The sequence below is a fragment of the Buceros rhinoceros genome, unplaced genomic scaffold, assembly GCF_000710305.1.
Source record: "Buceros rhinoceros silvestris isolate BGI_N320 unplaced genomic scaffold, ASM71030v1 scaffold8746, whole genome shotgun sequence".
Classification (NCBI taxonomy): Eukaryota; Metazoa; Chordata; class Aves; order Bucerotiformes; family Bucerotidae; genus Buceros; species Buceros rhinoceros.
In genome coordinates this window covers 1-25,446 of record NW_010419287.1, presented here as the reverse complement: position 1 = coordinate 25,446, position 25,446 = coordinate 1, and the positions used below count along the sequence as shown (strand labels likewise).

The window sequence follows — 25,446 nt, the reverse complement described above, 5'->3', positions numbered from 1 at the left end:
TTATGCCAAAACACACCATCTCTTGCTAAGCCTGCTTATCTGCTTGGGCACCATCGTGATGCTAGTCAGATGCTTAATATACTTTCTACATTTTCTTTCTTCAGAATTGGAACGTGATTTTCCATCTGTGTAACGAATTACTATCTCCCTGATTTTTCTGTGTCGTTTTAAGTATCTATATATTTTTTCCTCCTAGTTGAAGTCTAGCATATGAACGTTTGAAAACTATTTCAATACACAGAAAGTACTTAACTTTTCTCTCTGAGGTCTCACCTTGCTATGATTTCTTGATAACGCCAAGAAGGAGCATGTATCTACTGAACAGCACAGGAGTATCTCTCCTAGCTATTACATATGGCATCAACTCCGCGATACAAAATCTCGTGTTGTCTGTGCTCTGTTTACAAGATTCAGGTAGTGCACAAGAAGACAACAACTACTGCAATTTCCAAGCCAACTCCTGTTGGACAGAAGAGCTTCCAATCCTCTGCAGGCCTTGTCACAGCTAGCTGGAACATACAGCGCTCTCCTTTTGTACCCAGAGATGCATCTCTTGAGGTTCGCTAACTCCAAGTTGTTCCAAGTTATTAGCCACCCAGCTAGCTGGTTGCTGGCTTCTCACGGTGTCCAACAGGGTGGCTGCTCTGCCCGGCCTTGGCAGAGCTTGGGATGCTGCTGGTGTTCCTGGCAGTGTCACACCAGCTTTTGACTGCTGCTGTTCCCACTCCAAGGTCTCTCCCTGCTGCTACAAATTTTTATGCTTCACTCGTATGTCTTCTCAGGCTGACTCTTCTGTTTCAAAAGCCTCTTTCTAAATCCCGGGTTACTGAACTTAATCTTGCTGATTGAACAGCCAGACTAAAAGAAAACAAACTTAATCCATTAAAGATACCCATCGAATATGCCAGTTCCTACTAACTCTAAAAGTATCATTTCTTTTGTATGGCAGGACGTTACCTATGGCCTTTGCACCTTCTCAGATCAGCCTGTGTTAAAACTCAGTGTTGAATATTAGACTCCTACATAAAAGCCTTTCAATCCCTACAGCAAAAGGCAGTAGTTGCATTACCACTGCTTCCCTTTCTCTGCACCACAGACACGTATTTCTCCTTTCTGGAAAACGCTATCCAACCCCAACATATGACTTTGATGTCCTTCTGTGATTCCAGAGACAAAGACTCCGTCACGCTCTCAGCAACATCCAGTTTATTAAATTTTGCTAACATTCCATTTTCAAGCTTTAATAACTCACCTCCCTAGCTCTTAGCTTAAATCTTTTAGGACACAGAAAGCAAGTGGCTAATGCTGTTAGTTTTCACTTAATTTCTTTTATTGACTTAGCCTCCTCTGCAATCTCTTCCATTCTTTCAGTCATATGTCTTCCCTCACATCTGTGGGTGCTACTACACTGACACACAGGAAATTGCATCCACCTACGCTAGGGCAGAATGTGCCCCAAATATAAGAAATCACCCATTTTCCTTTCCCAAGAGGAGGAGATTTCTGAGATTTTGTATAGCTTGCTCTCTAATGGAGTGCAGTTCAGTGAAAGAGCACAGGAGGACTCATACATCCTGATCCTAGTGCCTACTGAGGGCTCAATCTGTTCAAGTTTTAATGCCCAGACATCACAAGAAAGTTCTGCGTCCTCAAATACATCTTCTTCGACTTGCACTTAATGTATTACCCTATGTCCTGAAAGCGAATAATCCTTATTTCCATGTTTAATGCTGTACCAAATGTCTACTGAGAAACCCGTGAAAAAGTCTTTACAACACAGACCCAGCTGGTTTCTAACGCGTACAACTTTCTACGCAAGCAGGATGCTATTTACGGGATTCTGGTATCCACAGCTGTGTATGCAGTGCTGTGGCATATCTGTAATTCTTCCACACATCCAGAACTTGCAAGTTCAAGAGATTTTCAATATCTAAGTAGAAAAAGAAACACTTTGGGGTTCAGAAAGAGCGTATCACCTTCTTAAATAACTGATTATTTACAAATACTTGTAGAAACACACACTATAATCAGCAATTTCCATATTACCAAGGTTGTAAATACACATATAGCAGGACTCTCTTCAACCATTATTCTACATTTATCATCCTGTCATTGACCACTGTAACCTTTAATTGCAAGTTTTCTATAACAGAAGCAGTGTAAGGGAGTGTGAATAGGGCCTTCACATAAACAAAACCTGATACAGGACAAACTAGGCCCTGGCTGGGTAATACTGCCAAACCTGGAATAAAACACCTATGGTAATGAGAGTCACTTACAGGAAAGAGGACCTGAAGTACTTAAAATTCAGGGTGTACACTCATACCACATACTAGTGTGGCACAGACCCGCCAGCTGTTGTAGAACAGCCCAAGTACTTACAGGTTATTTCAAGGCATGGGTATAACATGCTGCATGTTCATTACCCTGCGAAGTGAAAAACTGTCTTCCCTCACTCTCTACAAACAATGGGGTTGTTCATCAGACCTTACACTCCTCTGCAGGTCTCAGCTTGCTGCTCGTAACGTTGTAGTACGGGAATCCAAGCCAACTGTAAGTCACAGGGTGGAAACAGTCAATTCAGTTCCAGATTAAGACTTCCGCATTTGGGCATACATTTGTTAAAATTCCTTTAGCAAACTGAAAGCTGTGAAACTAGATGCTAAGTGTCTGTATTACTACGAGCAGAATCACCCCCCAGCCTGGACTGACTCAGTCCCTACTGAGTACAGAGGAGCTCACGGATAAAGCACACACGTACGCATGTCCTTGAAAACACCAGAAGTTCAGTGTCTTCATCCTGGACTCAATACCACTGACAACGAGTTATTTAATAAGAAACCCAAGCATAGATTCAGCAGATGTTTTAAACTCTATTTAAAACAGTCCTGCCTTAATTAAAACCTCTTCCTGCACTCTTATCACTATAATCTTGACCCCTACATACTGAGAACGTAGTATAGAAACAGCACAGTGCTGAACATCTGTAATTCAAAAGGATGAAATGAAGAATTTACTCAGCCGGAGTCTGAAGAAAAGGTCAACTAGCCCTTCTCACAACTCCACCTAACAACTGTCCCAGAGACCATTAACCTAACAGAAAACGGCCAGAATACACGACATGCAAACTGTGCCTTCCCAAATTCGTTCTTGCATCATACCTCACAAGAGCTGACACAACATAGCTTTTAATCTATTGCTGTACAACCGCTGTGAGGCTTGTTTCTTAATCCTCTACATCTTCACTCTAAAAGGGAAATCCACTGAGGAACAAGGATCTAGGCATGAATTTACAGAAATGGCTTAAATACATAAAGAAAAGTAATTCCTTAGCAGACAAAAAGCATATAACTCACTCTCAAAAATACAAACAAGTAACACACACACACACAAAAAAAACCCCAACCCGAATGAAAGCCATCTTCTTGGTTAATGATGTCTCCCAGGGCCATAAAGGATAATTGAAAACATAGCATGACACAAAGACTTCTTTAAAACCACTCGAAGAAAATAGTTTTATCAATTCACACAATTGCTGTTTCACCCCATGGCAGCATCACATATCTGACATGTACATATTATTTTGAATTTTGGATAGGCAGTGTTCCAACATTGCTGATTTTCATCACAAGCAACATCTCTTTCTTCTCTCATTCCCTTCACCTGCTTCATTAGCCCAATGAACGTCCTCACATAATGCAGCCAGAAGTTATTCAACAGGGGTATCAGGGCCTCAGCACCTGGCTCTGAATTTACGATGGCTTGCATGAACATGCAGTGCAGAAAGATGTGTGCAGTGGCAAAGCAAGAAGAGGAGGAGGAACAAGAACAGCTCACAAGGAACTGTCAAGCGTCCAGTTTTCACTGCTTTCAGCTGTACCATCAAGACAGGCTCCTTCCAACCACTTTCCTGTTGCCCCAGCAAACAGAGCAGAGCTTCACCTGCACTGCCCCTTCACTGCACCAAGAGGCTGCCTGCCTATGGCTGCTTCTCCACTAAGAACATACCTCTCCCCCTGCCTTGAATCAGAATCTCTGTCAGGTGTATCAGCATCACAGGTTTGACAGCTCTGGCTCCAGCATGCTTTTAACTGCTTCAACTGCCACTTCCTCAATGAATATTTCTAGAGTCAACTCTACTGAAACAAGAGCTCTGTGGAAAAACTCCTCCTGAAACACTCAACATAGCTGGAAAAAAAAGCAGTAACAGAACGTTGCAGTATGCAAAATGCTCAGATTCGTAAAGACAGTATAAATGCAGACAGACTTCAAACCCCACCTGCTACGCTCGCTTACTGTTATTATAAAAAGTCCAGTTCAAAACCAAGAGAAACCACACACCACAGCAGGAGCTTAACAAGTTAGGCTTGTTTCTTTCCTTACAGACTACTTGTGGGTATTACTATTGACCACTTGTCATTTCTACATGAAATTTGCCACAGTCTTAAAATAGGCTCCTACGACAATAGAGATGACATCACTGGGTAATGGAATTAGATTTCTTTATTGAATTCCACAACTGAAGTACAGATGAAATGCAACAGCTAAAGATAACGTCTTTTTAATGTCCCAGAGTTCAGCCTGCTTGCTTTTAATTTGTGGCAGGCACCAGGATTCCGTTTCGTTCATCAAGTACTGATCATCTAAAAGTAATGTGGGGAATAAAAGAACTTCCACTGATAAACCACTCACAGCAATTAAAAACACTTAAAAAAATAAAGAAAATTAGTAACTCAAACAACATTAGAGAAGTTTCTATTAAAAAAACCTGAATTGTATTTCAAGAATGTCCAAAACCAGACTCAAAAACAATTTCAGCTGTAAAAATACTAATTGAAATGTAAATCTAAATGCTCTGTTAGTTTTCTTCTATTACAATGATTACATTTTTCACAGGAATAAATAACAACTTCATATTTAAACAAATAACTCATCTCACCACCACTGAGAAGTAGTTCATGTATCATGGTGAAGAGTACATGGGGGGGTGAAGTGGAACAAGAGAAAAAATATTTTAGTTTAAAAACTGGTACATCATAATCTAATATTTGTTCAAGATTTTTATCTGTCTGCCTATTTCCTACCACCTGAAAACCAATTAGAAATCTCTAGCAATAGCAAGACACTTTTCAGAGAGTATGTTTGCTTCCACTGAAAAATTCATTATGTGTATTTGCGTGTCACAGTAAAACCGTAACAGCCAGACGTCTGAGAATTGGAAATGAAATGACGCTGCCTCAGCATACAAAATAAGCACACTACAGAAACAGCACCCAGCCTGGAGACAACGGCTTCTGTTCAAACAGAATCAAGTTGGTGAAGGAATTATGCAGCAGCTTTCCTTCATTACTGAGCAGCTATGACCACTGTCAGAAAATCATAATCCTTACTTCAAACGTTTCGGGAAGTGTTTCACCCAAGGCAGGATTTTGGTGTGACTGTGAGAAAACTAACTGGAACTACGTGACATTTTTCATAGCACCTCTGGATTTTTCCATCTGCTATCGAGTGGATTTCACTCTCAAATTCCCCCTAATTCCAATTTCTTTTGTCTTTCTTACCACGTTCGCCTCAGATGCGCCGCTGCTGCCACTGCCCACAGGAGTTCAGGAGACAACAAGAACATTCTTCCCACGTCCCTTTCTCAACACCAGCAACTCAAAGAAAACACAGGATGCTAAAAATAGCAACCAACTGACTGGGAAGAAAGCAAAGTGGTACAAACCAAGAGGAGTGGCAGCTTTGCCTTCCCTCTGAGCAGCTAAAATAACGGACCGTGTGTAAGAAACATAGAACTGCTACACAGAGTAAGGCAACTTCTCACTCTAGCCGACCCAGGAGAGAGATCTCAGCAAGTCACAGCATATTCTGCAGATCAGAGATCCCACAGCAATCATACTACAGGCTGCCCTTTCTTCCTCAGCCCTGAAGTAGGATTCTAACCGATTTAGGACTTACTAGGCCTTGCACAGTGGGGAACAGCTTTATGGAAAGGCACGGCAGATGACAAGTTTCTTCTGTGGAGAGGACAGAAGGCTAGTATGGCTCCAACAAAAGGGAGACAAAAGACCAAGCTCTGCAGAGCTATTTGCCCACTGGTAGTAAATGCCAGACCTTGGAGACTCACCACAGGATACGGTAAGGCATCTGGTGATTCACTGGGAGGCACCTGGAAACCATAATGTCTCACCAATATGAAAAGGAAGGAAAAAAAAGAATATTTTTACACACAAAGCTTTAAAACACAGGCTCTGTTATAGCTTAGATTTCATTTTGATCCTCCCAAGCAGCTGAGGAGGTGGCGGAGAAAGGTAACATCTCCATGCCGCTGTCTTTTCTCAACAGATCTCTGCCACACAGCTCCTACAGAACTAATGCGAGTATCATTGTTCTGGGGACAAATCTTGCCTCAGTGCTCTTCTTGTAGCATCTCAGTGCTTATCAAGATTGGTTAGCAGATTCCTACAGCACCTGAGAAACAAAAGCCTCTCTGCACTAGCTGCACGGAACGGATGGCATGCCTTGGCTAAAACAGGAGTTGGCCAAGACTGTGGAAGGAGGGATAGGTACTGCAGCACAGGTTCTCTCTGAACAGCATACATGAAAGCTGGGCTTTGAAGATCCTTACAAAGGTTAAAACAGCCTGATGGAAACATCAGCAGGACACGTTGATACCTGTGAACAGAATCCTATACGTGAATGGCAGAGAGACATCCCGCACAGAAATAAAAACTCAGAACAGTATGTTTACTAAATATTCGGCTTTCCCAAAAAAGACAGTAGGACTATTATAAATATTCCCATGAAGGGCTGCAGGCTTTGTTGGTTATCTCAGAGGCCACATTTCAGCTTTCAATTACATCAACAGAAAGTTCTCCCTTGATTTTGATGGGTCTTTTTATCTGATCCAAGCTCAGTGACAGTACATTATGGCATGACATGGACAGAAAGAAACACACAGGCCATATTTATACAGAGTCGATGTAAACAGGAGAGACAGATTTATGAAGCCTGATGCACTTAATTTGTGGTACTCAGGCACCTTTCACATGGAGAAGGTCTTCAGCAGTTTTAAAAAATTAAATACCACTTTAAATGGAAGAAACTAACTAAATTTGGGGTGCAATTATAAATATAGGTTTCCAGCTAAATAACATAGTAACTACTGCAAATCATTATTTTTCAAGAGCTGATAAAATCCTTAACTCTAAGAGGGATATAGCTCAAGAAACATGTCTTACAGATCTGAAAACCACACTATCAAGCTTCAGGAATCCCACCAGACTCTCTTGAACAAACTTCTGAACTCAGCATTAGGTTGTGGTAATTAAAATTACTGTCTTCTATTTGGGTTAAGAGATATTTTGGATCTGCCAATCCAATCTTTTAAAATATTGATTGCTATTACTATTTCACCTACTACAATCATGCTGGTAGCATGGAGAGAGGGAAGACTTTGGAGTAGCCACTACTAGAATGATTCCTTAAATAGGTAAGATGCTTTCTGTCTTCCCTTAAAAGAAAAATAAAGCAATGTCAATGTAAACAGTGAATTAAATTGAACCAGCAACTTTTCAGCAAGATAAGCAAAACAAGAGTGGGACCACAAAGTTAACACAACAATATCCCGTGCCTGCCTACCTTGTTAGAGCTCATACAAGACATGAAACTGGTGCTCACTGTCAAAGGCTGGGTACAAGCTAGACTTTCTATAGGCTTATGAAAAATCTCTCAAACAGAGATTTTACAGAAACAGCTGCTGCAGCAGCTACAGGGTTTTGTTTGTTAACCAAGACAGATTAGAAATAGGAAACAGAAAAGAAGCAAAAGTGTGGGGGAAATGGTCAATTATCAACCTGAGAGATGAGTAAGTGCGGTGTGCCTCATTCTGTCAGTTCTAGGACAACCATCAGTCATACGCATTCCAAAAGGTCTAGTGGAGTTTTTCTTTGTAATACTGCTCTGCTTTCAAGGCTTAAGAGAGTAAAGACTTCTCTTTACAGACCAAGGCACTTAATCCACGCAGGCTAAGGCACAATGAGTATGTGTTCAGATGAATGGAAGTGAGGCAGAGGTCAAGGATGATCCACACACAGCCCCACTGCTTAACCCTGAGCCACAAATCTGATTCGAAACCCTGAAGCTTCCCTGCCCCAGACATCAGGTCAGGGGCCTAACCAGAGCATCACAGCAGTTCTCAGTATTTACACCAGCCTTCTGCCAGGCCAAGGCACAGGATAGGAAGCAGAGTAAGGCATTCAGAGAGGAAAAGCAGAAGCTAAGAAGAGGATGACAAGCCTAGGGCTTCCACATCAGGGCTGGATATAGGGAAAATGGGACAAAACAACATAAATCAAGTATGGTGCTAACATAACACACGTTTCAGGAAAACCATGACTGCGCTGTACCCTCTGGCACAGGGCAGTGGATGTCCCCCAGCAGAACAGGGCAGAGCTGATGAGGAGGGACTGCAGGCAGTCACTAGCTCATTACTGGGGGTAAGAACTGCAGACAGGAAGGGAAAAATCTTTTACAGGTTGAATACGCACGCAACACTGCTTAGCTCATTAAGGAAATGCTACCCCTGTATTTCTGCAATTCTAATGAATCAAGGCTTACATGACAGCATGTAAAATGGCAAATTAGGGAAAGTGGAAAAACAGAAATCTCAATATTGATCAAGCTCCTGCTGCAAGCCTGCAAAAAGAAAAATCTGACACAGGCTTTAACTAGAATTTTTTTGAAACAGCTGCAAACTTGGCCAGTCTCCTAAGATGAAATACTGTACAATTACATATCTTTAGAGACACCAAATGGAGGCACTGAAAATAACACCTACCTCAAATAAAACCAGAAACTTCTCAACAAAATGACTGTTCCCTGTTTTGCAGTGTTTTGTTCATAGTCACAGTCAAGGGACACATGGTTTGCCATTAAGCTCAATAAAAGTCACTCTGAACTAAATTTACCCCATTTCCTTTCTTCTCCTACTATGACAACTTCTGATTTAAAAAGTTGTATACAGTAACACAACACTGAAACTGATATTCATCAACATTTTCAGCGTATCAGCTCCTGTAAAGAAAGGGGGAATGTGGTGATTTCTAAAACACCATTACAAGGCCACAGGACATTCTGGAAGTTTCACTTTATTCTGCAGTTTCCCGAGAGATGCCAAAGAAACAGATCAAGAACGGAGAAGTGGTCAGCCCAAGACCCTCACTTTTCCTGGAGTATCAGGGGATAAGACACACTGCTTTGCCCTCAAACTATTTGGTGGTTTTGGTAAGTTAGGCAGAAGTACAAAGTAATACATTTTTTTCTCCTTCAAATCAAGTTTAATCTATCTTGCAAACTCCGCAAAACACAATATATTGTACCAGCTAGAACAAAATTGAGCCACTTGGTTTCTCTGTACCTCTTGACAAAGCTGCTCAACGTGTCTGAGATAGAAAAGAGAATCTCGCACCTGCATTTCCACCCCATTTCATACAAGCATAAGAACTTGGATTGCCTTACATAATCTGCTGCAATACAAATGCCGTGTTGTGAAGAACCATGCCCTTATTCTCAAGGTTGATAGTTTATATTTAAAACGAACACTTGGCACATGCCAATAACTATTCCTTTTTCAACACTAATCAAGTTTGTAGGAACAAATCAGACTGACAACGATTCCTCTAACAAAACAGCACAAAGTGCTTTGTTACCGGATAAACTCATTCACCGCTGAGGAACGGACTGATTCTCAATACTGTGATTTAGGTTCCAAGGTATCACTGAAAATGGCAGTGGCACAAAGCCCAGGTGGAAACATCACCAGTGGAGTATCCTAGGGGCCGATACTGGGGTTAACACTGACATCTCCACTCCTAACCTGCATGAGGAGTCAGAGCGCCCCCTCAGCAAGTGAACAGACAATATAAAACCAGGAGGAGCGGTTGGCACACGAGATGGTTGTGCCGCCATTCAGAGAGACCCGGACAGGCTGCAGAAATGGTGCCAACGGGAAACACATGAAGTTCAAAGGGAAGTGCAACATCCTGCACCGCATCAGGAATAACCCCATGCATCACTACACACTGGTGGCTGATCAGCTAGAAAGCAGCTCTGCAAAAACGACCTTGAGGTCCTGGTGGACAAGAAGTTGAACAGGAGCCATTAATGTACTCTTGCAGAAAAAAAGGCCCACAGGCTCCTGGGTTACATTAGGAAGAGCACTGCCAGCACTTCAAGGGAGGTGATCCTTCCTCTCTACGCAGCAGTGTTGAGGATGCATCTAAATTACTGTGTCCAGTACTGGGACTGGACTTCCCACTACAATAAAGATATGGACTTACTGGAGCAAGTCCAGCATAAGTCCCTGAAAATGATTGAGGAGTATCTTCATATGAGGAGATGCTGAGACGTGCAACTCATCAGCTTGGAGAAGAGATGGCTCTTGTCAATGTGTATAAATAACTGACAGGGGGCAGTGAGGAAGTCATACTCAACACAAGACCACTGGCCTCAGCCCATCGATCCAGACTGTCCAGATTCCTCTGTAGAGCCCTCCTACCCTCAAGTAAATCCACAGTCCTGCCCAACTTGGTGTCATCTGCAGACTTACTGAGGGTGCACTTAATTCCCTCATTCAGATCATGGATAAAGATGTTAAAGAGAACAGGACCCAATACTGAGCCCCGGGGAACACCACTGGTGACTGGCCACCAACTGGATTGAACTCCATCCACCACCACCCTCTGAGCCTGGTCATCCAGCCAGTTTTTGATCCAGCAAAGAGTGCACCCATCCAAGCCATGAGCAGCCAGTTTCTGCAGGAGAATGTTCTGGGAAACGATGTCAAAAGCTTTACTAAAGTCCAAGTAAACAACACCCACAGCTTTTCCCTCTTCCACTAAGTAGGTCTCCTGGTCATAGAAGGAGATCAGGATAGTCAAGCAGGACCCATCTTTCATAAACCCATGGTGACTGTCCTGTACAGGCTGAATGAAGGCACTCAAGATGATCTGCTCCTTTACATTCCCAGTCACTACGGTCACAACTGCAGTTCCCTGGGGTTCCTTCTGGCTCTTCTTGTAGACAGGTGTTACATTTGCTAACCTCCAGTTGACTGGTACCCCCCAGTTAGCCAGGACTGCTGATTGTTCAGCCTAGAGAAGGCTCCAGGGAGACCACAGAGCAGCCTTCCAGTATTCAAAGCGGGGCCTATAGGCAAGACGGGGAGAGACTCTTTCTCAGTGAGTGTAGAGAGAAGACAAGGGGTAACAGTTTTAAACTGAAAGAAGGTAAATCTAGATGAGATATTAGGAAGAAATTCTTTACCATGAGGGTGGTGAGGCACTGGAACAGGTTGGCCAGAGAAGCTGTAGATGTCCCATCCCTGGAAGAGTTCAAGGCTGGGTTGGACGGGACTTTGAGCAACCTGCTCCAGAGGAAAGTGTCCCTGCGCGTGGCAGGGGATGTTGGAACTAAACAATTAAGGTCCCTTCCAACCCGAACCATTCTATTATTCTAATTTATTCAGGTGGAAAAAAACCCCTCACAGTACAGAGAGAAGAATAGAGAGAAGACAGATACTAAAGTTTGCCGCTGTATGTGCAAATCCCGTGCTCTGGCTTGTTTCACTACATGTGTCCTTCCATTGTCTGCACCTGAAAAGCGCATTAATGGCCCATTAGGAAGAGACACTGAAACTTGGGAGCTGTCTAACAGGTTTTATCCAATGCCTCTGCCTGTAACACCCACAAATGGCCCCAGCCCGGCTGTTTCCTTGATTGGAATGTGTACTTTTTAATTTTTAACAGCACCATGATGCTCCAGGCACTCCAGTTCCCAGAAAGGTCTGTGTTTCTCAAGCGACTGAAGTCACTCTGCTTTTGGCCATCTCTGAGATCATCACAAAGGTGTGCAGTAACAGAATCATCTACAAATGCACTGCCTATGGTGCTTCATCAATGAGCTAACAGAGCATCTGTGCCAGCGTCAGCTTTTTAATTGAAATGGAAAGAATAAGAAAGCCCAAGACAAAATATATATATAATTACAGCACCAATATAGGTTTTATAAAGTAAACTGAAGCAACTTTTTTTAAAAGGGATACAGACACGCAAAGTAAGCGAGTAAGATGATGAAGCAGATGTGCCACTGTCACACGTTAGTAAAAAGCTATCCTTCCTTAGACTCACCCCTAGTCCCAGGAGCTCCACAAGCACTACACAACTTGCAAGAAAAGAGGAAGTCAATGCCAAAGCCCAAACTAAAGATGCAAAAAAATGTCAGTGCTCAGAATAAGCGGTCATGTTCCTCTCTTCCACTCGTGCCTAGGGAGTAAGACAAACTGGAAGCAATAATCAAAGTTGTTTTGTAACAGTAATACATAGTGCAACTCTGTAAGCACACATCTGTGTCATCTACACACCACTGCCAGAAAAACCAAGCAGCAGATTAACCTATTTTTAGCCTTATTAAGCTCCTAGTTATCCAGTACCATGGATATAACACCCCTGTCACAAAGAGCCCATGACAGCAGTGGAACCAAGCCTTGCAGAAGTGTAGAAAGTGCTTTCAAGAAATGCGTACAAAGATGGGAAAGTGTTCACCAAAGCTGCTCTATCACTTCTCTCATCAGCTGCACAGGAGAAAATACAACGAAAGGTTCATGGGTTGAGATAAGGGCAGGGAGATCACGCAGCAACTACTGTCACAGGCAAAACAGACTTGACTTAAGGAAAAAATTAATTTTACTACCAATGAAAACAAGAGTAGGATAATGAGAAATTAAACCAGATCTTAAAAACACCTTCCCCCTGCACTGCTCTCTTCTTCCCAGGCTCAACTTTACTCCTAATTTTTCTCTGCCTCCTCACCCCAGCCGTGCAGAGATGCAGGGAACGCTGGCTATGTTCAGTCATCATGTTGTCTCTGCTGCTCCTTCCTCCTCAGGGGGAGAACTCCTCACACTTCACTCTGCTCCACCATGGGGTACCACCTATGGCAGACATTCCTCCACAAACTTCTCCAACGTGAGTCCTTCCCACAGGCTGAAGCTTTTCAAAAAGTTGTCTCTGCTGCTCCTTCCTCCTCAGGGGGAGAACTCCTCACACTTCACTCTGCTCCACCATGGGGTACCACCTATGGCAGACATTCCTCCACAAACTTCTCCAACGTGAGTCCTTCCCACAGGCTGCAGCTCTTCACACACTGCTCCCGCCTGGGTCCCTTCAGTGGGTGTAACCCTTCAGGAACAGACTGCTCCAGCATGAGTTCTGTCACAAGTCCTGGAAGCAAATGTGCTCCAGCGTGGCCTCCTCTCTCCACAGGTCTTACCAGGAGCCTGCTCCAGAGTAGGCTCTCCACAAGGTCCCAGCCTCCTTCAGGCATCCACCTGCTCTGGTGTGGGGTCCTCCATGGGTTGTTGCTGGCTATCTGCTACATCATTAATCTCCTTGGGCTGCAGGGGGACAGCCTGCCTCACCATGGTCTTCACCACAGGCTGCAGGAGAATCTTCTCTGCTCCAGTGCCTGAAGCACCTCCTTCTCCTTCTTCACTGGCCTCAGTGTCTCCAGAGTTGGTTCTCTCACATACTCTCACTCATCTCTTCCAGATGCTGTTACGAAGCATGTTGTTTTTCCCCTTCTTAAATACATTATCACAGAGGCTCTTTCCACCCATTACTGATCGGCTCAGCTATGGCTAGCAGCAGGTCTGTCTTGCAGCTAGCTTGCACTGGCTCTATGAGACACAGGAAGCTTCTAGCAGCTTCTCACATAAGCCACCCCTGTAGCCGCTGCCGCTACCAAAACCTTGCCAGATGAATACAGAAGGCCAAGTAGCAAAGACTTGCTGCAGTTGCAAGTGAAGCAGAGACAGTAACACTAAATTTGTAAAATGGGGGTGGGCACAGATGCAGCAGATGAATCCAAAGAGAGTAAAAGTAAAGACACTGATCAGAGCATGGGGACTAGATGCTATGGACTGTTTTCAGCCCTACTCGTGATACATCACATGACTTCATGTTAGTCCACTGTTGTTCCATTTCCCTTCCCACTCTTGGTCTACATTATCTGTGTATGTTGGAAGCCCATGAGATCAGAGTCTACCTCTGCCTGTACCACGACTGGCTCAGCCAGGGTTCAGGCTTTGACAGGACTGTCTACATCTACATTAGCTACTGTAAATGGACTGAACAGAACATGGGAGGCTTAGGCAGACCAGAGGGAACAGGGGATGACACAGGGGAAAATGGAAGCAGAAATATAAACAGGAGTGATTCGCTTTCCAAGATGAATAAAAAAATGAAGGAAGGTCAATGGAGAACTGGATGCTAAGATTTAAAAATATCACTGGCAAATCTTCCAGTGACACCCACTTCATTGCACTTATATAATTAGCATATCACATTACCTTACATGCTTGATATTAAACTCAGATAAGTGTGAATAGACACCATGGAAAAATCAAACCACCTTGTACTAAGCAACATAAAAAGTAAATCATCATTAAAACATATACAAACATTGCGTTTACCTCAGCTCCTAAACTGAGAGAGATTATTTCATCCTCAAAAGCTGAATGTGTATCAATATGAGGAGGAATTCCTGCAGAAGAAAAAAACCAAAAAAGTCAGTATACTAACAACAGAATGTTATCTCTGTTAGCAAGCTGTATTCCCCACATGTCCACATAGAGAACTGGGATGTACAGCGGAACAAAACTCATCATAAACGAGGGACTGCCTTCCAAAAGAATTCAGGACAATTATCTGATTTACACACCCAGATTAGGTGCACACTGTTAACACAAGTGTCCTGTAAAACCACTGGAAATATCTAGAAGACAGCTCAGGGCACCCAAAGGCCTCACTCACCCTCTGAAGACTCCAAATGCTCTCCTTGCTGCAGAGAGCATCTGAAATCACGATGCTCCCCTCGCAGGCAGTTTAGTATTTAGCACTAACAGCTATGATACATTAGGGCATTCTGGGCCTTAGTTCATCCACGTATTTCTCTCTCTCTGCTGCTAAGCAAATGACTCTGCTAAGGAATTCAGCTTCAGAGTTCAGACCTACTACCACAAACACAGGCACTGTCAGGGTCAAACCCTACTTTGCGGTTCCAGGAGAACTCCACACACCATCGTCAGGCTAACCCCTGGGTAGTACATCTGTTGGTGTGTGTATGAGCAAATACACATAGCTGGAAATTACCACAGGGACAGCAATCTTCTTCCTATTTTTCTTCCAGACCTGCCATTCCCCACAGCCTGTGCCACACATTTTAACACCAAGTGCTGAAACAGCAGCGTGCATGCCACAACAGGATCTCACCACATGGTGGGGAACTGTAGTCAGCAACGGAGCAACAAGGCCAGCAGACAGCTCAGGAGAGCTGCAACTACACCCTCCTTCGACACCATAGCAGGCCCAGACAGATAGAGTAACTCCTCTGTGATCCAAACCAAAGTGGTTGTATTTGCTATTGAAAAGTCTACCCACTTTCTTTTGTGGGTATTGAATTCCTGAGCTGGAAATGTTTTTTTCCTAACAGTGTCAGTCAGCCCTATCTTTACAGGGCTAATAATAAGGACAATTTCATACTTATTATATGCCAGACTACCTCAAGATGTAAATACTCTGGATGTCATTAGCTTCAGTGAAAGCAATACAAGTGCTTTATAAGGTCAACATTTCATCTGACAGAAAATCAGTGAGACTTGAAAACCAAGGACACCTACCCACTCACAACCTTGCCTCAGTATAAAGCACTCAAACTCTGCCTTCAGATGTGCACTGAAGTCAGTGCAACTCACTGCAACAGGTCAAGTTCAAGTGCTCTCTTCAGCATCCCCCAGACCTACCTCCCTGCTGTTTATCCTCCACATATGCAGCACACAGTAAGAAACGGTCACCTAAGCATGCAGAAGTGGCTGGTGACTTTCAGGTATAAATCGACAACTTCAAACGTTATTAGGATGCTAAATGAAAAACGCGCCCTCAAAAAGTAATTCATTTAATGCATCTTAAGTGTGGCCCCTACATCTCAGTCACTTTTTAAAATCTCAAGTGTAATTTCCAGGAACAATCTAGCTCAGAACACAGATACTAAGGGTATTAATCTGACTGTGCTCTCCTCGCTGACATCCTAACAATTTGCATGCTTAAAGAGTATTTTGCTTTGGGTTTGGGTTTTTAAAAAATAAATAAATAAAAGCTTCTATTCTTGATAGAAATCTACAATTCTAACTAATCTCCTCTGATACCCCAGCCACAAGTACATGACTCTATCAATTTAACAGACTGTCAGATACATAAACAAATAGAATCAGCTTTTCAGACCTATGTTCACCTGACACTGTATTAGCTGTCAGACATTAATTCTGAAGGAAAAAAAAAGCTGTTGTCCTTTCTCCCCAAGGACAAATCCACTTTAGAAAGCAAGCCAGATATTCAGCCTTGATGACTGACCTTAGCAAAAAAGCACAGCACGTGTTTTATTCCCTAGAGGTATGACTAAAAGCAAATTTTTCTTCAGATGTCTCCAGTTTGAAAAAGATTACAGAAACAGAGTAATTTCTTATACTCCTCAGATTTTGTTTTGGTTTTCTTTCCTTTTTTAACTTATTAAACTATCTTTTTCTCAACCTGCAAGTTTTCTCACTTCTATCTTGCCAATTTTCTCCCCTGTCTCAAGGAAGGGGAGTGAGGGAGTGGCTGTGTGAGTTAGCTGCCTACTGGAGTTACACCTCAATGTAACGTAAGGTAAAGAGCTCAAAGCTTTTGAAGGACAAATAAACTTACCTTGTCCAGGTTCATATTGATTTACAGTCAGTTGATCAGGTTTATGTTTGATATATCCCTGCTTCAAGCACTTATCCAAGAACAGGTCACAAATTTCAGGCAGTCCTAATTACAGAAACAAAACTGTAAGCAAGGCAGGATAGGTTTTTACATTTTTATCCATTCTTTTTATAATAAATACAATAATCGGACAAAATACATCGAATAGCTTCACAGATACACAAGTCTATCTTTAATAATGATCACTCTGCATCTGCTGTACACACACATCAGAACTGGGAGCCTGGTCTGCAAGTCCAATATATTTATAACCACTTGCGATTAGAAAGGCCATTCCTCCAAAGCCCCTTCAATCAGAAGCAGATCACTCCTTAAAAATGCAAACTGCACTATCTCTAAACAAAAATAAAAGCCTATCAAATCAGAGCAAAAAAATTCCACCAACTACAAGAAAAAAGTTGCAGTCAACAAGCAAAATTATTATGCAGAAAGTCAGAAGCTGTGCAGAGAGCTCTCTAAAAAAACTACCCCCTAAAAATCCGTTACCGAATTAGATTACATATTGGCAAAAATCTCCTGAAGTTAAACTGGTCTTCAATCAGGAATGAAAGTTACTGTCCTTCACTGAATCTCTGGTTTCCTATTTTACCTGAGGACTTTGTTGTAAAGTTCTGTAGGAGGTAACACCCACAAACACGTTCATAATAGCTCTTCCATGAATCCATTGATTTTCCTTTTTCTAATTGTTCTTCCCCAGTGAAGTTTTTATGATTTTCTCACACATAAAATAGTCCAGCTGTGAGATAGGCAACAGCTCAAATATCAATGCTTTTATGACTATATAGTCTCACTGCTAAAACCTCAACACAACCAGAATTATTCTGTTGGAAGCTACATCCACCCCGGTACAAATGCATCACCTTATCGGTTTTTAAACTCCAGTAACTCCCCTGTTTTACTACTTTAAAATCCAAAGGCTATAAGATGACTCACTCACTGTGCTCTGACTCACAGCTCTCAACTCCAAGTAAGAGTTACTCAAATCTTTCAAAATTGCTTTCAGTCTAAAGGAAATTATTTTGGTGTGCATCCAGCAAGCTTCAAGCTAGTCAGGATATAATATACAAAGCAATACACATCACAACTCCTAAAGAAATGAATGTGTCATTTGTAGGTCCACTGTTTCATGAAACAAAAGTTAAAAAAGAACGATGATTACAATCTCAAAATCTCTTATTTGACTGGACCTTAAAGAGCAGCAATCCCTGACTACAAGTGATTGGCAAACAAGCTTCAAGCACTCACAGTAATTTGGAATGGATCTTGTTCAAAAGCACTGTCAGTGTGTGCTTGAGATGCAGTGAAGGCTCTGCTTTTATTAAAACCTCAGCTCTTCTTTAATTAGAACCTCACACCTGTATCTCAGCGAGGCTTAAAGACTTTACGTAACACTTCAAACATCACTGTAAAATAAGTATGATTTAACAGAAAGGTTCTCACCACCAGGTAAAGGTTTGTCTTTATCAACGTTGTTGTTATCGTAGCAAAACTCATATCCAAAATGTTTTACTCTTCTATGCTTTAAAGTCTTCTGGGCTATAAAAACACACAGGTTTAAAGTAAGATTAGACTACATAAAACAGAATAGGCCATTTGCTATGCTTCTCTATTCCATGTGACCTGTTAAACCTAAACATTCTTTAATAGCTGACACAATGTCTGTGACCCTTGTCCTTCACGGCACCTACTTCTGCCTTATTACCTTTGTATTTGATCCAGCAGCGCACACACTGCTGTCTGAAGTCAAGCTGATGGTGGCTTCGTATATGCAAGAGGTATTTTCTTGAGCCACACTTAATGTACCTTTATTTTTGCCCTGATCTCTGAACTTGCGCTTGATTAACATCCTACGGATACAACTTCACCAGCCATCAAGTGTATCCCATGGATACACTTTGTCCAACCACCACGTTACACATTAGCTAAGGTCCATATAACCCTTTGTGTTGTTCCATGGAACAAAATTCAGGCAGAAACTTTGAATTCCAAGAATAATTCACTTAAGAGATTTAACTCCAAAGAGCTCAAGCACAAAAGCATCCGCAATGTGCAACTCACAGACTTCTTTTTGATTTAAGGAAAGACGCAGCTCCTCAGCTGAACCTCAAATTACAAGGGTAACCTTCACAAAACAGTCTTGTGCTTGACATAAGACACCCAAAAAAGACCTCAGTTGTTCCTGGATCCAGGAATATTACTGAAGTAAACCCATGCCAAAATATTAATTCAGACAACTTGCCCCCAGAAGTTTACCACTTGCAATATAAGACTAAAATACTAAGAACACATTGATTTCAAACAATACATTTAACAAGATGCAGTCTTCTTGTAAACTGAAACTGGAGAAAAAAAGAGCCTATGGAAGGTCTGCATGTTTATGGTTTTGCTCACCATTTTGAGCATCTTCATCTCTTGTCCAGTCAATACTTTCCAACATCCTCCTTTCTTCCTCTGGAGAAATAACCTTTTCAATGACCATTAGGCCTGGAGGCAAGCTTGCAGGAAGCATATTCTGCCAGAAAACTAGGGTGTATGGAAAAAAAGAATATTGTCATTGTTTAGAGAAAAATAAAACCACACGCTCCTTATAGGATTATTTACTATGTATGAAAATATTGTAAAGCTGTGGAAATATTTAACGATACAACGGAGCCCTCAATGGGGTCTTATTTGGAGAATGAACGATCCCTTTGTGGCACAACAAAACACGATAAGGACCAAGTTCTGCATCATACAAAGTACCTTCTCGAAATTTTACTGCATAAGACCAACAAGGCTCCACACTATTTAAATGCAAAACCCCTTGTGATTTTCCTGTCAAAATAATGGTCAAAAGAATTTCCCAATCACTTCAGGATTCCACCTGCATTTCACTTCAACTTTCCAGGTGATTTACCAAATCACCAGATTACTCTCTGTAACCAAATACGGAGGGGTATAATGTAATACCTAGGTGAACACAAAGTGTTGGTGTTGTAGGAACGTTCAGTTTGTCATCCTAATAGCTTAAAAAAAAAAGCTTTTAGCTGGTAGAATGTAGAGACCAACACCAGGAACCCTTTTCACGAGACACCATACAAGCTCACAGAAAGAGCAACAGGTTTTGTACTAAATAGCTTATTGTCAGCTATAAAAATAAGCCTAGAGAGAAAAGTGGGGAAAAAAAAAACCAGAAATCTTCTTGTGCCTATTCTCCTTGTTGGAGTTAAGATATAGACAGCAAGACTAAGGTCACACAAGAAATACAGTGAACTGTCCAGAGATCTCCCGGGTCCCACTTTAGCTCCTTAATCACAAAACCTTCATATGCAGTACTGAATGGCCTGAAAACTACCTAAACCCTTTTTCCTTTTGCCTCTGTCCTGGTTTGAGCTAGAGCAGATCTCATTCTGTTCAGAGATTTCACTTTCCAGCTCAGTCTCCGCTAACTGCACTGCCTGCAGTTAGCTGCAGATTTTTGCAGACTTTGCTCCTAGCAGTGACAGCGCTGGATGTTTACAGCTACTGCCAGGGGTTGGGATGCAGAAAGGCTCTTGCTCATCCTCTCTGCTGTGCAGACCAAGGTCACTGCTAAATCCTGTGTATTGTGTTGGGGGGGCAGTGAGTTAGAGGCTGCACCTGTGGGGAGGAGCGGACAGGAGAGCTGACCCTGCACTGACCAACAAGGTGTTCCATCCCACATACGTCACATTGGATATAAAGCTGAGGGTCTGGTCCTCCCTTGCTTTCTTCTTCAATGGCCAGCGTCTGAGGAGGACTCTGTTCGTTCTGCCTTCAATCCCACTCTCTGCATCCCTGAATCTAGTTCCAGAATCCAGCTCCTGAACCCATTTTCCGTCTGCTGCTGAGCCCAGCCTGGGCCTTCCCCAGTGTCTGCCCACAGCATCAGTGGTGACAGTGACATAGCTGATACCAGGGGGTTTGGGTTCAGTACTGGTATTGTATATATTTGATAGTAGTTAATTTTATTACTGTTATTCTCATTAAAGCAGTTTCAGTTTTCTTTTCCAATCCATAAGTCCCTCTCCCTTGCTCCTTTTCTCTTGCCCCTCTTTGGAAAAGGGGGCGAAGGGAGGAGGGGGTAGTAGCAAACGTCTGTCGTTCATCAGGAGCCAGCGCACCTCTAACCCTTGACAGCTTCCAAGTAAAGGAGTTTGAATTAGAGTATCCTATCATGAAACACAAGAAGCAAAGATTATTTTATGTATGTCCTGAATCTTAGATTCTGGCTTTCACTCTGTATCTACTTACAAAGACTAGTGTACTGCTAGCTATATTTACAACCTAGGAAATAAAAACAAAGGGAAGCAGTATATGGGAAGTTCGATATAAAGGAGAGCAGAAAAACTACACCTTTTTCCACGAAATTAATATATAGAACAATGTTTTGGCCGGCATCTTCCAGTGTGACTTCTTTTCCATTAAGGGCATCAAAGGCCTTCTTGGCGTCTTCTGTTGTCCCATATTTCACAAATGAGTATGGTTTATTTGGTGGCATTAAGAGTGTTTCCACCGATCCATATTCTTCTATTATCCCGAGCAGTTGCTGTCTACTCATTCCATTACCGAGACCAGCATTAGCGATAACCAGGCTCTAATTAAAGAGGAATATTAAAAAAAAACGGAGAATTAGTGATTACTACTGATTCATCAAAACTAACCCTCTACCAAGAAAACACCTCTATATAGAAAAATTAAGCCCACGAGTACTCTTATGTATTCCACACAAGATATACCAAGCTCTCAGAAATGTAAATATGATGCTAAGGCAACTCGAGTTTGCCCAGCACATATTCTGACAGAAATTCGGAGATACTTCTTTAATTAAAGCATGTAGTTAATACTAAAAGAGCACTTAAGCTCTAAACAGGCACGTGTGCATCAGGTGTACTGCAGGCAAACAGCAACACTGGCACATGTAATTTTGGAGGTGTCTAAAATGGAATTTTTCCGGAGATCTGTTACCACTAACAAAAACAAACAGAAATACTTTTGGAGACCACAGTATTTTTTTTTAAGAAAGGTTTTCTCATCTTCCACAAAGAACCTCTCTGAACATAGAGAAAAGGATATTCCCAGTCCCATCTGATGTCCCCCATACATCAAGTTCTCAAAAAAAGAGCAGCCATCTCTAGAAACAGAGCATCCAGTTCTGCTCCAGCACTCTTATCTGAAAATTTTGCCTCTTGTTTTTATAAACAGAAGGGATTTATGTCCCGTCCTTAGTTAACACAGATTACTTCACGCACAACGCCTAATTGCTTAATTCTACACTTTCATAATGATTTATGTCCCAAATTATCAAGAAGGATGCAGTCTGTGAGGACTCTTGCTGGTTTGCCAAATACTAGTAAAAAGAGCAAAACAGAACTTTTCAAAGGACTATTATTCAAGCAATCTCCTTTGAAATTATATAGCCCTTTTCAAAATATATTAACAAGTTCTTCTGACCCCTAAATAACTATATGCCATAACTGGATGTTCAGTCTAATCACAGTGGTTGCAAGAAGTTTCAGTCCCTTTTCAATGCCAAATGAGGATGCAGTCTTAAAAGTTTTGATTGCACTCCAGTGACTCCAAACAGCTCTCAACAATTTACCCAGACTGACTCCACGCAATGCCTTTCCAGGAAGATTTCAGACAATCCTTTCCTTAACGTCTATAAATGTTCTATGACCTTTTCTGAAGGCAACTGGTAAAGTGTTCAATTGATTCAAATGATAGCAATTCACTTCTCTAAAAGACAGAAAATAAAGTGTGAAACTCAAGAGAAGTATTAAAATAATATTTTTATATAGTGAGTACTGCTGTGATTATGCCTATTGCAATGGCTCTGTTACCACTTGTTCTTAACACTGCATCAGGCTGTCCATTACCGATCACATTTTTTCAAAGGTAACCACACTATTAATCGTTATTTTCTAGAATGTCTATTAATGGAGAGGCCCGTGTGTGCAGAAGAAACACAGAGACTCAAACCAGTCCTTTCACTGGCTGCAGGTACTTCATCTACAAAGACTGTCACCACAAACAGCACCAGGTACAGCAGCTGATCATGTCTTCCTGACTAAGCAATTTCAATAAAATCAGACCCTTGCACAAAGCCTGAGAGCATTTTCCGTACTCTTGACACAAGTTTATCACTATGACTATAATTTTGCTTCATACATCTCTTATTCAATCGTTTTGGCATTGATGACAGTCTCGCCAGACCCCCAAATTACTCTTTGGATAGATTAGATCGATAATTTGCTATCTGGGTCAGTGTTAGGGGAACAAGTCTGACAGATTACATACCCATTTCCAAGCAATGCTAAGAAAAACACTGTCCCTGCTCCACAATGCATACAAGATCACTGGGTCCTTTTCATATATGTCCACGTGGTATAAAATCTGAGAGAAGACTAAGCCAAATTTCCTTGCCAAAAGTATAAAGATCTAACCAATGCTTCCACATTGGAATGGGAAAAATTTGCAGGATCAAGATGAACAAGGCTAGAGTAAATGGTATTGCTCTACAGTGTTTCAAGCCACTAGCACCTCCCCACAGTTGAGGGAGGGAAATTGTAAATTCGCTCTCTAACATCTTGCCTTTGTGTCTCCAAGTTTGGGACACTTTTTGCTGCACCAGTAGCTGTGAGGTGACCTCTGATCTGCTGCAACTCTTTACTGTGGCAGAAAACTACAAATAAAAAAGCTTGAGTAGTTTTCTGATAAGTTAGGGAATAAAGTGGCTTATGCTAAAATTCATTGAGCATCATAAGAAAGCAGAATTCCCTTCTATCTTGTCCTGTTTTGTGCAAGGGAAGAGAAAGTTGTCCCCTTCTTAACAACTGCGAGTCAGTTCAACTCTCAGAACCACAGCCTAAATCAATTTAGGTGAAAAAAAGGTCAAAAAGATTTCCAAGATAGACACATTTTTAATATGGAGTTTACGTGAGATGAACTGTAGCTGACAGAGAAGTACAGAGGAAAGAAAAGTACAAAAGCTAAAAACCAGAGAAGAAAAGAAATCACACAGATGAAGAGAAGAAAGCTTTATCTACTTCAACAAGGTAACATTTTCCATGCTTCCTCCTCCTCCCCAACTCAAGGAACTACTGTTTCAGATTTAACAAAATAAACTATCTAGAGGCCATCAAAGTCTCTCCACAGACATTACACTGCTGAAGCACAGTTCTGCTTTGAAATCAAAGAGGCACAGAAAACCCTCCATTTCAGGAAGAACATTTTGGAGAAGAACTGCATTTTAGACAAAGCCTGTGTGAGAGCAGAACAGATAATCAGTATTTTCACACCACCACCAAAATCAGAACTACCTGTGTGGCGTGGGAGATGCACTCAATGCCCTCATGCCTCATCAGCATATGCTGAGCTCTGATCTGCTTCCTCAATACCTTCTTCTTCATTTTATGGACTTTCAAATGATCTTCGCTGGTTTTAACTTCCACGCTGGTGATCTGGGAAGCAGAAGTAATAACACAGAGTAAGTGTCCTGCTTTAAAAATTAAATACTTCAGTCTGCTCTAGAGACACAGCCTCCCCCAACCCATATGTCATCTCTAGGATAGCAATAGGACTTCAGATAATTCCAGATTTTATTAATTATTTGGGGCTGCCAAAATTAAGTCTGCAAAGTACATTCTTCTTCAGGCAATAACAGTCTTCTCCATCTCTGAAGTTTTGTTATTAAACTCTCCTTTATTAAGACGATCCCTGCCAAAATTAAAGCTTTTTAAAGATTTCCATGATGCTACATTTCATTTTTCCCATTTTCCTCTTCATGCCTTTAATCACAGTATCACTAGCATCCACATGTAGTTTTTAACCTGCCTGCCCCTCCTGTTTTCACACAGTAGTCTCAATTAATTTCCTTCCTTCCACACTCTCTACACAGCAGAACAAGAAAAAAAACGTGGAACTGCCATGAGATTTGTTTCATCTTAGTTTCTAAGTTATTCATGCCTGACCAAACGGTTGAGTTGGAGATGAACTGTTCCCATTTGAATCCTTTTTCCTAATTGTCACTTTCAAGTGAACATGACCTTTGGCAAAAAATTGCTTTTTTTGAGACTAGAAAAACGGGTTAAATACTGAGATACCCAAGAACTAGCCACCAGGATGCTCCAGACCTCATTTATCACCTCTCCTAAGGCCAAAGTTCAATGCAATCACATTCCTGGCAGGAGAAGGAACAAAAAGCTGTGTACATATTAACTGCTGAACTTAGTTGCACACAGCATTTACCCACCAGTGAACGAGCGGCAGTTCACTGGCCTTCTCTGGGTTTTGTTGCATCTTTTGCCACTTCCATTCTAGCGCTTGTCCTGGGTTCAACATGGAGGAACCGGATGCTCTCATGTTGTCTGGCTTTCTTCTTCCCAGAGAGCTGTGGTTCTCCCAAGCTTCCGGGAAGGAGAACACACCTCCGTGAATGAAGTCATAAAAGGGGGTGCGCCGAGAAGACTCGACGCCATTTTGCCATCTTGCTTTTCCCCCTCTCTGCTCTATCTGCCCTCCTCTCTATCTCGTCCGCGCTGCTATAGATATGCTGCCCAGGACTCTGGAAGCTTACACCCCCGGACTG

The 25,446-nt window shown here is 41.9% G+C and overlaps 1 protein-coding gene across 1 annotated transcript in view; it reads right to left on the bottom strand.

Moving 5' to 3' along the window:
- ALKBH8 (alkB, alkylation repair homolog 8 (E. coli)) overlaps positions 1–24,274 on the bottom strand; it is a gene marked incomplete at its 3' end in the record, with an annotated part of 34,296 nt that extends 10,022 nt beyond the window's left edge. The window contains exons 1-6 of the mRNA XM_010138852.1: positions 24,179–24,274; positions 21,213–21,453; positions 19,251–19,382; positions 18,300–18,395; positions 16,800–16,904; positions 14,531–14,601 (exon numbers count right to left, since the gene is read on the bottom strand). Coding sequence (XP_010137154.1) covers positions 14,531–14,601; positions 16,800–16,904; positions 18,300–18,395; positions 19,251–19,382; positions 21,213–21,453; positions 24,179–24,268 — 735 coding nt within the window. The remainder of the gene's footprint in view (positions 1–14,530; positions 14,602–16,799; positions 16,905–18,299; positions 18,396–19,250; positions 19,383–21,212; positions 21,454–24,178) is intronic.
- Between the last annotated feature and the right edge of the window lie 1,172 nt (positions 24,275–25,446).